Source organism: Macrobrachium nipponense, chromosome 8, assembly GCF_015104395.2.
Source record: "Macrobrachium nipponense isolate FS-2020 chromosome 8, ASM1510439v2, whole genome shotgun sequence".
Lineage (NCBI taxonomy): Eukaryota > Metazoa > Arthropoda > Malacostraca > Decapoda > Palaemonidae > Macrobrachium > Macrobrachium nipponense.
The window spans coordinates 29,580,406-29,597,032 of record NC_087203.1 but is presented as its reverse complement, the minus strand read 5'-3'; the positions used below and the strand labels follow the sequence as shown (position 1 = coordinate 29,597,032).

Sequence of the window (16,627 nt, the reverse complement as noted above, 5' to 3'; positions counted from 1 at the left end):
TTTGCTCCACTATAGATTAGCTTGTAGACATCCCCCAGCTCTTTGGCTTTATTACCCTTCCATCGAGTTATTAATTCAGTGAAAAACTTAAAATAATTTAATCCATCATCTAAAACTTAAGCCATGAAAATCATGGTAAAAGTGTATAAATAGTATCAAAGTTATGAAAATAATGGTAAAAGTGTATAAATAACATGAGTCTTCATAAAAAGGGAAAAATAACATCTGCCATATTTTTTATAACTATATTTTCAAAAAATATTTGCTATTTACAATTCATATTCAGCCATAAAATTACATGAAATATCGAAAAATATTCAATTCATTTCTGTTGTGATATTTCTCACTAACAATAAGATACATGTAACAATGATACAGAAAAGCAGACTTCTATACATGTGACATCCAAACTATCTTAATTAGCTACACAACAACTGGAAAAAACTTGGAAATTTAAATCACAAGGAGAAACCAAGGAGAGATCTAATTAAAAACAACATTTATGACACAGAAGAACAAGATAATCAAGAGATTTACAAACAGTAACTGACAAATAAAAGGGTCCATCTGATTAACTGAATGGGGGCCATTAGTGGCTCAAAACATGAACGATGATGATCTGGTTGGACTAGACAACATATATGGGTCTGTAACAGGGCCATACGAAATAATCTTTCTCAGGAGAAATCACTCATAGCAACAAGCTACTTTTCCAACGTGTCTAAAAGTAATGCAGCCACGAGGAAATTTGTGAGGTTAGTGACAGCAGCAAGTATGGCAGCTCTCTTTCCTGGGAACACTTGAACGCCATCAACAGTTATCGTAGATGAAAGTCGAGCTCAGTTTGTTGGCCTGAAGGATGATTTCCAGGGAAAACGCAAGAGCTAAAGAGAATAATGTAGAACATATCTCTTCCTTATGTAATGAACTAAAATTAGAAGGGGACAACAATTTAACCTCAGACACCAAGAAAAAAATGAACAATTTACGAGACCTGGAAAATTGACTAGATAAGCAACGAGTTTCAGAAGAAAAATAATAATATAATAGTCTAATTAACCCTGGTTCTCAAAACTGAAGGCATGACAGTATCTAATGGTGAAGTAAATGGAGGGAAGAGTCAGGTCAGTCTTCAGGAAGTGGTGCAGAGCAGGTTAAAAGGGTCTCTCTGTAACCATCCAATGTCTTAGTATTATATTTCAATTTGGGAAGGTGAGTAGTATTGGCAGAGTAACACGCATAAAAAACTATTGAATGAGAGTCGTCATTTTGAAAAATCTAATAAAGATGACTGAAAACCCAAATCATAGTGAGGAAGAGACAGTAGAAAATAAGTAAAATTATTTGCAGATAAAAAAGATGAGGTAAGAATTTGAAGAACAGAAATGTGGGGACAAAAATCAGTCATGCTGTGATCATGCAAGTAGTCGTAATGTTCTATGTATGGTTCAGAAGTGAAGTGTGCTTAAAACACTATTAGCGGACAAGAGTCAAACAGGAATGCATTATAGCTTTACAGTATGGAGTTTTGTAATACATCCTTTCAAAATAAGTCACTAAGTGCATCCTTGTTTACTACAAAAAAGTTTGCAAGGAAAATAGAAAGTTTTCTGTAAGATTCCTAATGTTCCAGAAATTTCAACGCAGCCTCTTTAGTTATGGTTTTCCAAGACGTAGGGATGTCAGGCCTTTCTGCCTTGTATCTCTCCGCCAGCTGCCGCTCGTATTTCACTAAAAACCACTTCCAATACGGCGTTGCTTCCACTGATGCATCGCCTTGGATTTTCCAGTCTGGGAAAATCTTCTTGTAATTCTTGTATAAATGCGGTATCCAGTTATTTTCCCTGCGCACAAAAAAAACATTACTGGCAACAAGAGCTTCACAGCTTTCTGTAGCGAGTTTCCCAGAGATTTGGTATCTACAGCTCCCACATGCTTGCGGGTGGTGTGCCAGTGCAAAATGATCTATCCCCAACTCTGTATGTCCACATGTATTCAATGAACAAGGTGCATAGCAGAAGGGACACTTTTCTGTACACCCCTTGCATTCATTAGCAATTAATTTGTAAATGTTATTCTCCTGAATAGCCTTCTGGTGATCTGGAGTGTGATTTTTAAAGGTTCCTTGCAATTTATCTTGACAATTTCGTATTTTATCACTCAGTTGGTTCGCGAAAGATTCTAAGGAAACAATTTTGTAGCCATCTGCTAGACCCAGCAAATCTTGCAGGGGTAATGGCAATTTATCAGTTACCCTTTGAATGAACTCTTCAAACCATGAATCCATAGATTTTTCACTGCTGCTCGGTAAAGGCCTAACGATCATCTCACAGGTTACTGATAGAAGTCTTTCTATATTCCTGAAAGCAATCTTTGTGTATCTGTTCAGTTCACCTCTCTCTGAGGTAAACAAATATTGGTCAATGAAATATGAGAGCCACTGCTGGAGGCAAGTATCCCTGTCAGTGAGGTAAAGATAAAATTGTTCAAAATCGTCTTCTACTAAAAGCTTATGTAAGACAGCCCGCAGGAAGCTCGGTTTGAGTCTTAATTCTGGAACGTTATTCCTAATGTCTTCCACCAGTTCTGTTCTCAAGTTGACACGAATAGCTTTTTCTATTGCGTTGCATAATCGTTCTGATAGAACACTGGCAAGTGCTTGTTCATTTGTGGACCTGTAGTAAAAATTTGCAAAACTTTCGAAGCAAGGGCCATAGTTATCTCTCTCATATATCAACCGTTGATCCATAGATTCTAGGTATGCCTTATGTTTATCACAAAACATTGGAACTGAATACTGACACAAGTAAACAGCTAACTCAATTTTGAAAGTTTTTGTTAATGCTGTCACGTCTTTGCACAGACCTTCCATCTCTATTATCATGCGTATGATTTTTTCAATGTAAATATCCCTGAAACACTGAATCTCAATTTCGTCTATGTATGATTGAACATCATCAAACAATACATTGACAAGCTCTTGTATGTATGCCCTGGCATCTTCCTGGCTAATTTTTGGGTCTTTGATGTGTTTTTGAGTGATGACAGTGAAATTTCTGGAGCTTCTTTGGTAAGTAAGCCGTGTCCTGATTTGATTTTTCACTTTTGTAGCACTGTCAGGAAAATATTGTAGAAGGACTTCTTCAAACTCAGGCTGAATGCCATAATCCACCATTTCATGATAGGTGTCTTGCTTAGGTTTCTTTTCTAAAAATCTATGATGCATAAAGCAAGCATATTGCCACGTAAACATTATTATACAAATCTTAAACTCTTTTTCGTTTTTAAAATTCAAGTCTTCTGTCATCTTCTGTATTGTGTCTCTGACAATGTCAATTAGAGCTTTGGTACACTCCTTTAGTGTAGTTTGAGTTCCTTCATTGCTAAATAGTGACCCGACTTTTTTCAACAATTTATTCAGAAATTTGAGAGCAGTCTCTGTCTTATCAGTGAAAGGATGAAGTAGGTAGGCCTTTGTTGTCTTTTCTAAAATGTATTGTTCTATAGCATACCAAAAATTATCATGCACTATTGTGTGATGCCTCTCCTTTCGAGCTTTGTTGAGTAAAGTAAATTCGGTTGCGTAAGTACTGTCCAAGATACAATCTATTTCTCTTTGAACATCAAGACTTTCCCTAATGTTCTGAGGTATCGCACTCATCCATTCAGTCCACTTATCATTGAAAAAACACCTTAGTTCCGCTTCATCGAGTAGGCACATATCGTTGCTCTGTTGTAATTCTCTCGCAAGTTTTTTTGCTTCATCCATTATTTTGGTTATGTTAGTTTGTATATCATTCTTTTCATTTATTTTGATCTGTCTCTTTGAAATTTCAGTGTTAATGTTTTCAACAGCTTTCTCCACTAGACTTTTATAACTGGCCTCTAACCTTAGCATAGCACTCACTCGCCATTGCTCAAACAAGGACTGGTATTCGTTGTTTTGAAAGTAAATTTCAAGCTTTTCTCGTGCTTCTTGATATACTTGTTCAAGATGTAACCTGCACTCTCGTATCAAACATGTTCTTAGATCATCTAGTTTCGTGTCCCTATTCACTATCAAGTTTTTCTTACTGCTAGACCACTTCATCTCAGCTGATTTTAACATCCACGAAATGTTGGACTGTTCAATTTCAAGGGCGTTGTAAGCATCCATCTCAAGACTGTTTCTGAAGCTGAAGACAAAATTCTGATCTAAGACACCATCCCAAATGTCTTTCAGTCTGACACAAAACTGATCTATAGTAAGATGCAATGGTCGCTTTAGCATTACGCTTTTTAGCAGAATCTGCTTTAATTTCTTTACGTTCTCACTGTAACCAGGGTTAGCAGGAGCCATAGGTGGGTCACCCTTCCATAGGTCAGAAATGTACCAAATGTCTGTATCAATGTCAAAATTGATGACCTGTTTGAATCTGGTGTAGTTTTGCGAATCCTCTTGCTTACCTGCAGCCTCAGTCACCTTATCTAGTGTTTCCATAAATTTCTGTTGGCCACTTCTTAGTTTCTGGGAAGCATCTTGAGCAGAAACATTCTGATGAACAAAAATGCATGAAGGCTGAAGAGAAAGGTTTCTATTCACTAGACGCATTTTCAGCAAGGCATGAATTACAATCTGCAGAACATCCTCCAGCTCAGAGACATTTTCTCCTTTAATATTGACCAGTGTGACATCTCCAAGACCAATAACAAGAGTTGCAATTTCGTTATCATGTTTCAGCTTTGCTTTACCCAATTCTGCTGCCCGTAGACCTTCTGTGTCTAAGACTAAAATGTAATCATACTTGGTGCCACAAAACTCCTCACTGATAGGCAAAAGCTGAGCAAATATACCTCGAGTACATCTTCCAGCAGCCACAGCAAACTGGAGGCCAAACATAGTGTTGAGCAAAGTAGATTTTCCAGAACTCTGAATTCCTAAAACTGAAAGTACAAACACTTTCTTGTTATTTGTTACCTCTGATAACTGTGTAAGAACAGCCTGAACCCACTTTAATGGGATATGAGCAGCATCCCCATCCATCACCTCCAGAGGGTGACCATGAAGCATCAATTTTGCCATAATTCTAGGAAGATGATGAATTTTTTGTTTCATTTCTTTACTCCCCATATACTGTATAGCCTCGTAAGCTTGAGCAACTTCTCTGAAGAAATGCTCAATTCCAAATGAAGATTCTGCTAATTCCTTTTCACACTTTTCGAGCTCATTTTGCAAGTCTTCACATATTTCATCATCTCCACTTCGGCGGATGTCATTCCACTTTTCACTGCATTGTTTTTGTAGATCAGGTATGATCCGTCTTGAAATTTCATCTAAGTAAAGTTTTAACCATTGCAGAAAGTAGAGATTTTCCAGGTGATTTGCTTTTGGGTCAAAATTCATAAAGATATTTTGCAATATGTCATGTTTTTCAAACAGCCGAAGCTGTTCCTGCCGGAGTTTTCTCATCTTGTTGGAGATACCGTCCATGTAAGAGGCTATACTATCATTTCCTTTCTTCTCTTGTCTGTGTTCTTCAGTGTTCAGTTTTGCCCATTCCTGCCATGGTCTGCACTGCAAGGGTAGATGTTTTGCTTTGAGATTGTTTGTTCCATCTTTACAAATAATTTCCAGTAAGGCTGATGCTTTTTCCTTGCCGTTATTACATTCTAAGCTATTTTCATCAACAGTGATATTGAGGTTCTGAGCAACATCTTTGCACTCCTCAATTGTCATTCCTATTCTGTACTCTCTTTCCAGACATTTCTTGATTCTGGTCATTGTTTCACTTTTCAAGGCTTTTAGATTTTTTTCACCTCCAGCATGAAAGTCAACGATAATGTTTTCTTCCAAAAATCCGCAGGGTTTCAAAATTTCAACACAATGTCTTATAGATTCCTTATTCTTTACATTTAACTTAGTTTTTGTTTTGTTTGTTAGCATAAGGATCAGCTGTATATTGGTAACTACAATTAACCTCAAACTCTCCATGCTGTCTGGATTTCTTAACTCATCAACATCGATGATCACTAAGACAACGTTAGAAACCGTGCATAGGAATTTCTTCCCCTTAAATGCTCTGTCTAATTTTCCATCTCCTCGAAGATTCATGATTGCCACATTCCTGCCTAAGCAATCACTATCTCTGTTCTCCTCTACAGGGTAGTACCAGGCAATTTCCAAAGCACCTTCTGAGAGAATTCTCTGGTACATCCCATTCATGCAATCTCGGTGGAAAAAGGTGGGATGGTTCTGGTCATTGATGATTTCATTCAAGAATCTTGATTTAGATCTTGAAATTTCTCCCAGCCTTAGGCATGACACTATGGGGATATGGCATTTCACAACTGAAGCCTCGCCTAGCTCACCACTTGGAAGCCTGTGTTCCAAAATAGTGCTTCGCAAGGACCAAAGTAGGAACATAGAATCTTTTTCTAAGACTTGAGGGATAATTAGAGGAATACTTAACTTACACATATATAATTTTTCGCAGAGAATTTGTCTTAGGAAATTTGAAGAGCACAAGATCAAAGTAGTGAGGACATCCATAGGGTGTGGCAAGTGAGACTGCTCGGTCGAGGAAGTTTCATTTTCAAGTTGCGAGAATATATCATCTAGACCACTCATAAAACCACTTTGATTTGTTGACACATCCTCAACAGTTGGGGAACTATTTCTGATAACATCAGAAACGATGTCATCTCTTCCCCTGTAATCTAACATCAGTAACTTCAGAAGGACAAACCACGGTATGTCAACCATTGAATCTCGCTGATTTGAAGACTGGATCATTGCTGTTTGCACAGAGATTTCCTTGTTCTCTTCGAAGTATTCTGTTAGCCCAAGATTGCTGATGATTTCTTCCTGCCTTTTAGTAGAACGATCCTCAGTTTCTTCGTATCTAATGTCGAGATCTTTGCCATCTTCTTCCCTGCCGCTCTCTTCCATTTCACTGTAGTCCAGAACGAAACCAGCTTGACAACTAGACTCATCAGTCAGTGAATGGGTGCAGGTGTCTTCATCAGGCAAGGGTTGGTCGTCGCAGTCCATGTCGGATAATCCACCTATAAATGAAAAGCAGGACACCAATAAATAACAGAAAAAACACATGCAATCAGTACATCAGTATGTCGGTATGCATCTACCCCTCTCTCTTCACATAAACACACATAATTATTCTTTATAAGCTTGAATTTCAAGTCAGTGGCTCCTGTGGGCTTGTTCCATATGAAAAAGGATTTATCTTCTAAATAATAATAATAATAATAATAATATAAACACACACACATATACTTTACTTACTTTATCTTCCCGCCACTGGCCAGTGGCATAAGGCTGATACAGTTCCTCTCCATCTGCCTCTATCCCGAGCCGTTTCCCTGCTTCCTCTAGGTTATGGATTCAAGGGAAACGGCTCGGGATCACACACACACGCACACACATATATATGTATATTTATATATATATATAAACATATATATATATATATATATATATATATATATATATATATATATATATATATATATATATATATATGTAAGAATTACATATATATTAAATTTACAAGATCTGTAAATATAAACCAGTGACCTGGGGTCATGGCATTAGGAGGGTTCTACGTGACCAAAGCAGACCTAGATTACGCTATGCGCTGTCTGCAGTAGCCTGATCTAGCTCTAAGCTTTGTCAACATTTTTATGTTTATGATAACTTTGCACAACAACTTCCATGGGAAGCGGTTGACCTGTTAACCTACGCCGGAAACTTGTAACTTCCGAGCCGGCAGACTACGTATGTGTTTTTATATGAATTGCTGAGATAGCTAATGTTCCGCTATCGACGCGATGCTTTAGAATGGCAGTTCCACGCCAACGATCAAACATATCGGTCGTCCGACCGAGCTGCATCTCCTAGTATGGAGTTACAGAATAAAGTTGTTATCTTGTCAACTTGCCTGTTTGAATCATCTCCTCTAGTCAAGAAAGAACCTCTCTACTAAGATATCCAAGGGAGATGAGAGGAACCAAAAAAATACTTACGAATGACAGTCGTAAGGAGAACACAAAAAGTCTATCGCCAAGCGATAAGACATTAGAAGTGGTGGCAGCGTATAAACGAAGAACATAATTAACAAGACCCATATCAGCCGACCGAAGGTCTACAAGAACTAACTTCCACCTTCAACATCAAACTAAACAGAGGAAACGGGATCTTCAATCAACGCAACAGTTTATGAAGCCGCAACTATGTCCTTCATCGAGAGGAATACAAGCATTTTACACTGACGTTTGAGCAACTGTTGTCACTTATCTTCGAGAATCTACACCGGACGAGAGCAGCATCGAACATCAACGGAAAGAAGAAAACAAACACAGGGAACATCACCCGTTCACGAGCAAGGACGCAGAGTGTACGGCTATGCGCTGTAGTGCAAGGACGGAGGCTGTGACGTCATCAATCTTGGACTTCCCCGCGCATCGTGCACCGAGAGAAGACCGTGACGTCATCACGACTTCCGACGCGAGACGTAGACAGGAACTGAGACGTCATCCCATGTCAACAATCCTTCGCAATATAATCTGGAGCTAAGTACCATTTTTATCTATTCAGGTCTTTTCCTCAGTGAAGTGTTGTTCATCAAGAGTCGATCGTCCAGTATTCTGGGGGTGAGTTGTTCGCCATATTAATCTTCCTTCATTACAGAACCAATCTTCAACTACGAGGTTCTCGCCCGCAGATTAATTTTTTTTTTTTTTTCTTTTCTAGTTGTCATTAACCATTTCTTGCAGGAATTCTCCGTATAATATTTTATCATATTATCTGTATTTTTGTATCTTTTGGGGGATTTTCCTATTACTATAACACACTTATACAGTACATTGCTTATGCGTTTACGTAGTGGTCGAGTGTACTCTTATAGATATTTTGATAGGATTGCAAGGAATAGAAGTGATAAGAAAAAAGTGAAAGCCGAAATGGCAACTACTCCGGCTGGCAACCCCAACGTGGTGACTCTCGTTAGCGCGAGGTCAGCGATTGTCCCTTTTCAAGGTCGGGTCAATGGTTCCTGCTCAAAATGTTGAGGCATGGATCTCATCTGTAGACGCTCATTTAAATGCAAAAAGCATCACAGACCCAGCAGTACAATTACAGGAGGCCAAGAGCTTCATTGACTTTGCTAAAGGAGACGCAAGTGCGTATCTAAGGGGGGTTTCTTTCCAAGAAGCGCTTACATGGGACGAGTTCAAAATTAGATTACGTGCCGTGTATGGGGGTGAAGAGGCTTTAGATGTAGTATTGGCATTGAGAAATATCCTTAACCAAGCCTCCGTGACCCAGCTCAATGTTGTCGAGCGGGCGGCGCTAATTGCCGACCGGCTAAATGAATATCAGGATAGTTTAAGTAACTCCGGGTGGGTTGCGGGTGCTAAAATCAAAGTGAAAGATTTTATCCGTTTGATCTACCTTACGTCTATCACTGTAATGTTGCCTGAAGCGTTAGTACGGTGTTTTGATAAAAAATTGCAGCCCGACAGTACGGAATTAGATGTGTATAAACAAATCAAAAAACACATGTCTAAATGTACCGACCTAGATCCTTCGCTCATTCAAGTTTTTGCAAAAAATGAGAACAAGCCACAACAAGTAAATGTGGTACATAATAATAATCAAGTTGCAGGGATGGTTTGTTATAACTGTAAACGACCAGGTCACATGATTTCAGACTGTCGGACGCGTTTTTTGTCAATACACAATAGTTCAACTCATTCATATAACCGTTGCTACTCGAGGAATCAACAGCAAAATGCTACAAACAACGCCAACAGTTTGCTAGTGCAAATAAAAAGAAGGTTCCTCAGTACTATAAGAAGAAACAACCAAACGGAAATTCTGCACAAGAGCAGAAAACAGAAAACAAAACAAAATTCGTGCTTCAGGTACCTCTGTTCCTGGGCCGTCTAGCCAGAACTCGCAAGGGCAAGCGAATTTTCAGGGTGTGATAAACAAAACAAATACCACGTAGTTCACTCCAAGGGGGGAGAGGGCGATGTTGGGTCATCAATATCAACATCTTTTGTATCAAATAATCAGTTTAATCATTTATCAGATCATTGTGAGACAATTGATTTTCCTATGAAACACACGGCCGAATCAAAAAAATCTGTGCAGGTTCCCGTAGATTTGCAACAAATTCATGCAATTATTAGTCAAAACGAGTTGCGACCAAACCTTACATGCAGTAAATTTGGACCATAAGTCATTCACTTTGTTCTTTGATTCTGGTAGTCCACGTAATATAATGGATTTAAGGACTCATCATTTACTCTTTTCAAATTTCCCTATAGAAAAAGTCCGGAATAAGGCTCTCAGGCATTGGAATAATGAATTAAATGTTGTGGGCGTAACTCATGTACAGTACAAGGTCGGTAAGCGCACGTTTGCTGATACCTTTGTCGATGTACAAAAATATTAATATGTATCCCGCAGTAATTATCGGATACCCGTCTATGGGCACTCAAAATATTATCTTAGCACCTGCAAAACACGGCGTGTATATCAAAGGGAAATTCTATAGGTCTTCTAATACCCTAAAATCAGTTTTAGATAATAAAGAGACAGACAGAGTTGTCACTTACATTACGGAACCAATCACCTGTCTCATGAACCAAGAAAATAAATACAGGCAACCCAACAGAACTCTCGCTCACCCGTAATATCAGCTTGCACGCAAACTCTCGAGCCTAACGTAACTTCAAATATATTAGTGCGTGTAAAGAGAACCTTGCCAGGATCTGAAACATAATCCTTTCCGAAACTCTGAAAAACACACGGATTATCCGTCACACAAGCCGTTTATACAGTCGGCTCACAACAACAATGTAACATCGAAGTCTGTAATCATTTGAATACCACTTTAGTAATCCACAAAAATCAACATATCTTGGATGCCGAAGTTTATAAACATCGCATTCTTACCGTAGCTGAGATAAATCACGCTCAATCAGTCGCGGATGACACCCTTTTGCAATCTATAAAGAACAAAATCAATAAGGACATTCAAGAAGAAGAAATTCAGCAGAAATTTTTGAATCTGTTAACTAAATATCATGATGTTTTTTCCACTACGGATGGAACCTTAGGAAAAACGGATGTCATCGAGCATCAAATCAGGCTCAAGGACAAACAGAAAGTAATCTATGTACCTTCGTACCGACTTCCTATGAAATTTCAGAATGAGATAACAGAGGAAGTAGGTAAAATGTTAAAGGAAGGAGTCATTAGGAAATCAAACAGCCCTTATAATTTTCCGTTAATAGTAGTACCGAAAAAAGATCGAACTTGGCGGATATGCGTAGATTTTCGTCGTTTAAATGAAGAAACAATCCCTGACAGATTCCCAGTACCATGTACCGATGATATCCTATCTTTACTAGGCCAGAATAAATATTTCACAAGCCTAGACTTACTAAAAGGATTTCATCAGATTCCGATGGAACAAGAGAGTATCCCATACACTGCCTTCAGCACAGCAGGGGACATTATGAATTTTTGCGTATGCCTTTTGGTTTACGTTGTGCTCCTATAACTTTTACTCGTATGATAAACGTCGTGTTTGGAGACTTGTTGGGAGATATCCTACATGCCTACATGGATGACTTAGTAATCTTTTCCAACCACATTAGAAAAGCATTTACGTAAATTGGAGTTAGTGTTACAAAGGTTAAGGCAGCATAATTTAAGGGTAAAGATAAGTAAGTGTGAATTTTTTAAACAGAACTAGTCTATCTAGGTTTCACGGTTTCTAGTGAAGGTCTTAAAGTCGTCCACGATAAGGTGTCGGCTATCCGTAACTTTCCGATACCTACTAACGTCAAGGGAATACAGCAATTTTTAGGGTGCAGCGGATACTATCGCCGCTTCATCCGCAATTACTCAATCATAGCCGCTCCCCTAACCGATCTTATAAAAAAGGGCGTAGATTTCGTATGGTCTGAAATTCATCAACAGGCGTTCGATAAATTGAAAGATGAACTGTGTAGTTCTCCTATCTTGAAATTTCCTGACTTCGGTAAGGAATTTTTCATAGCAACAGACGCCTCAGACCTAGGAGTAGGTGGGGTATTGCTTCAACAATATGATAAACAGTTTTTCCCTATAGCTTTTTATTCACGTAAACTGAGACCTTCCGAAAGTAAATATGCAGTAATAGACAAGGAAGGGCTCGCTATTGTTAATTCACTCGTGCACTTTAAATTCATAATATACGGTTATCCCGTCAAGGTTCTCACTGATCATAAGCCCCTAACCGACTTCTTTAAAGGCTTTAGTCACAGCCCCAAGCGAACTCGGTGGCACATGATCATTCAGGTGTGAGAGGTGGACAAAGAGGCAGGTAGAAGTGTACTGATTTTATTACAGTCAAGGGAAATATAAATATACAGCATGCGGACGGAAATGTGGTCACCGACCCGCGAGAGAGTAAAAGTGGGTCGGCGAGACCCGATTTGTGTTTCTTTAGAGACATAAAATACAAAATATAAAAGTACACAATATGTGGTTATACAAGCTTTATACACTGACGGAAAGCCCGCTGAATTGCTCTCTCAGGGGGAAGTAAGAACAACGCGAATGATGAATTATGTACAGAGAGAAAATTATGAATAAGCGTTGTCCTTACACAGGACTTTGGCGCGAGGATCGGGTATTTACCTGGGAAAGCAAATATCATTGCTGACGCATTATCACGCAACCCCTCTTCATCTTGTACCGAGCCATTAGCTGAATTAATAGATATCTCAACCTCCACGCCCATTGTTAAAACTATATCTGAACAGGAAGATCTGGGCTGGAGTGCTGAACTATTACAGACGGAACAAAGAAAAGATCCGCAAATAGAAAAAATCATCATTGCGTTAAACGGAAATCCGAAGGAAAAAGAATACCTAAAGTATAAGCAGCAGAATTATATCCTACAGGACAATATCCTGTGTATATCCGTGACGAGGAAAACCCGCAACACACCGCAGTTGAATAACAACCAGGTGGTGGTGCCTATCTCACTCATACCCACTGTCTTAAAGTGGTTGCATGAAAATCCACTGCACGGACACCCGGGTTATACCTTGATGTCACAGAAAGCCAAATCCTTATTTTATTGGCATACGATGCTTACAGATATAAAAAAGCACATAGCAAATTGTCGCACTTGTCAAGAATACAAAGGGCACACGAAGACACCTGTCAGCCTAGGGGCTTACCCCGTGCCAAATCAACCCTTTGAAAGAGTACATTTAGATTTATTAACAGGATTTTACGAGTCAGACAGAGGAAATAAGCACCTCCTAGTAATTATAGACGCTTTGACTCGATATACAGAACTTATAGGCGCTTAAAACAAAAATAAAACCGCGGTCGAGTGCGCTAGGAAGTTTACGAGTGCTACATTTTGTAAATGGAATTCCACACATCATTATCTCAGACTCGGGCGGGGAGTTCAATAATCATTTCCTTAACTCCTTGTGCGAATTCCTTTGTATAAAGAAAATCAATACCATGATCTATCACCCAGAGTCTAATGGGCTAGTGGAAAGGGCAAATCGTAAGGTTTTAAACATTTTAAGGGTCACCTTAGGGGGGGCAGACCCCAACTGGACATTGCCATACCTGCGGTACTAAGCACACTTAATCACTCGTATCATGTGTCTATTAAAATGACACCGCACGAGGCACTGTACGGTATCCCGGCCCGAACGCCTTTCCACATCTTAAAGCCTACAACTAATTTATCAAATCCTCTAAAGGATGTTATGGATGCAAGCATAAGTCGATATAATATAATTCGTAAGAATTTAGAAGAAGCACAGATCATAATGAAAAAAAATCATGATAAAATAGCTAAGTCAACTAGAACATATGCCGTGGGCGATCAGGTATACATACAAGTATACGTACGTAAAGGTTTAAATTATAAACTGACACCTAAGTTTGAAGGCCCGTTTAACATTTTAGAAAATTTAACGGCCAATAGAGTTAGGGTTCAAAATGTATCCAAAACCCACTGATGTGAGAATAGTCCCATTGGCACATATCAGAATCTAAAGAAGGGTAGATGGAGTGAGGGAAAAAATGGTTGTATTTATGAAACTTGTATAATAATATATATATATATATCTATTAATCATATTGTATGTAAACCTATTCTTTTACGCGAGTTATTACATCTGTTTTACTCATTGCAGGTTTTCAAAAATGAATCTGTTATTGTTGGGAGTGATATTGTGTATTCAGACATCTTTGTTGTATGGAAAGAGCGCTAGGACGAAAGACATAGAATTTAATCATGGCTCGATTATCGAGAGAATCGATGATGTATTCATCGTGTCAAGTAATATTGTTATCGAGGTAGATATGCATGCTATTTTCTTACCTGAAGATGACGTCCTTAACTTAAAGAATGACCTGATGAGGTTTGTATTTTCCCTTAAGGAAATGCATGAACGTAATTTTCATGCTAACTCAGAGATTTCACTAGCTCAAACACTAAGCGTCGCGGAAATGTTGTCTTATGACATACAAAATAAACAAGCCGAGGCAGAACTCGCTCGTGACCTGCTGATGTGGTCTGTGCGGCACAATACTCTTGAACGCCGCAACCCGCTTATTCTAGCTGGACTAAACATCTTAGGATCAGTTGCGAATCTAGGCTTAGGAATCTCAAATCGCCTCAAGATAAATAATCAAAATAAAAGAATTGAGTTTTTGCAACACAAAACGGAACTGGCCTTATCAGAACTTCGCAGCCAGTTATCTTCGATCAATCAAATAATGAATATTGTTAATGAACATTCAAATAATATCGATCAGGTCATGGAAGTTCAACATTTGCTGGCTACTTTAGCTTACTATAGTTCGAAAATAGATCATATCCGTGTGAAAATATCACATTTTATTGAAAAGTCAAAAGATTACGTAGAAGCAATTACGTTAGCAACAAAGGGTGTGTTATCTCCTCACCTCATGCCTATTAAAGATCTGACGTTAACTTTGGAAAACGGACGGGAGAAGCTAGGGTATATTCCTTTATTGGATGCCCATAAAGTAGAATTCTATTATAGCCTAATATCAGTCAGCGTAGAAAATTATAGAATTATGATCACAATTCCTTTTGATTCTTCCGATGCTTGGCAATCATACAAAATAGCACCGTTTCCTACTTTTATGACGAATAACTCAAATCCAGTAATATCCAATTTAACGGGGCATGTACTGATTTTCTTCTGATAAGAAATCATTTACAGTTCATTAAAAGACTTAGAATAAACTCACTCACTGTTCAGAAGCCATGAATAATAAAATTTGTACAGCTGACTCTTTTGAATTCTATCCTATATCAACGGATTCATGTGAGTTAGACATAGTGCTAAACGGCTCTCTCTCTCATACAAGCGAAGGTTGTCTGGGGAAACTTTATCCCTTTTACGGTAAACTAATTCAATTACAGGATGAATAATGGTTCCTGGATCCGTTATGATAAGGCCGGATCGACGTCGTGTGTCCGGACAGTACCACCGCCCATGCCCCTATCTTCGTAGCAGCCGATGGTTGTACGGGGACATCTACAAACTATACCGTCAGAGGGGTCAACACGATAATACGTGAGAAGGCGTATTTCGCGAACTACACGTGGGTTACCACAATCATCCCATCACTACCTCTCCCATACAACGCGCGAGTAGCTCATTGTTTGACGCAACTGGCTGAGATGACCCACGCGTCATCGACTTATGCAGGTGAGAAAAATCTTCGCTACTACATTCTGCTAGCCGTGTTCAGCGTGACGGCCATATTGGTTATCGCCGTCAACATCTTTGCTTGGCGTAGGCTGAGGCGTAAACAGAAGGATCTCCAAGGGAACGTACTGGCCCGTCTGGATGACGTACCCGTTAAACTCAAATCGTTTGCGTTTAGGGCCGCCTGAACCTGGCCACTTCAGTTCGTGCCTAGGGAATTGTCTGGAATTGTGTTGTGTGTGAAAACGCGGTCCGTATGCTGGCAATAATGTAGGACAAGAATGACTCACGCCTTTGCATTTGAACAGTTAAAGTATCTCCAGGGCGCCTAATAAATCATTATAGCCCAATATTATACATTAATATATTCCTAAAGGTATTTTTCGGGCACCTAATAAAATATCAGCCCTATATATATTGCTTTTCTGCAGATTTCCATAGTTATACTATTATACCATTGTACAATTATATTTATCTATTACAAAGAGTGTCAAGTACTCTTTAACAATTATCCATGATCATGCTATAATCATTATTTAGTAACCATTATTCTTAATCAGGTTACCTGTTATCATATTAATCATGTATACATGTTTTGATTTTTACCATTTTATTATTTTTTGGGTACATAATCATTATTATTACCAAACATGGATCTATATTTTCCATGCATTTATCTTTGTTTATGAATATGTCAACAAGGGTATGTAACAGAACCTTTTTATACATTTAATCACTTATTATGTTATCCTTAGACGTATGTTACGAGCACGCTCCTATGAACAATGTTTAAAGTAATTTTTTTTTGTTATTCAAGGCTTGAATAGGTAGCAGTCCGAGCCTAATGTAAGAA

General features: G+C 38.6%; 1 protein-coding gene across 1 annotated transcript in view; it reads right to left on the bottom strand.

The window, feature by feature from the left end:
• Positions 1–231: 231 nt before the first annotated feature.
• The window catches only part of LOC135222630 (interferon-induced very large GTPase 1-like), a 64,542-nt gene continuing 48,146 nt past the window's right edge, over positions 232–16,627 (bottom strand). Inside the window, exon 2 of the mRNA XM_064260754.1 lies at positions 232–7,044. Coding sequence (XP_064116824.1) covers positions 1,622–7,030 — 5,409 coding nt within the window. The 5' untranslated portion in view covers positions 7,031–7,044 and the 3' untranslated portion in view covers positions 232–1,621. The remainder of the gene's footprint in view (positions 7,045–16,627) is intronic.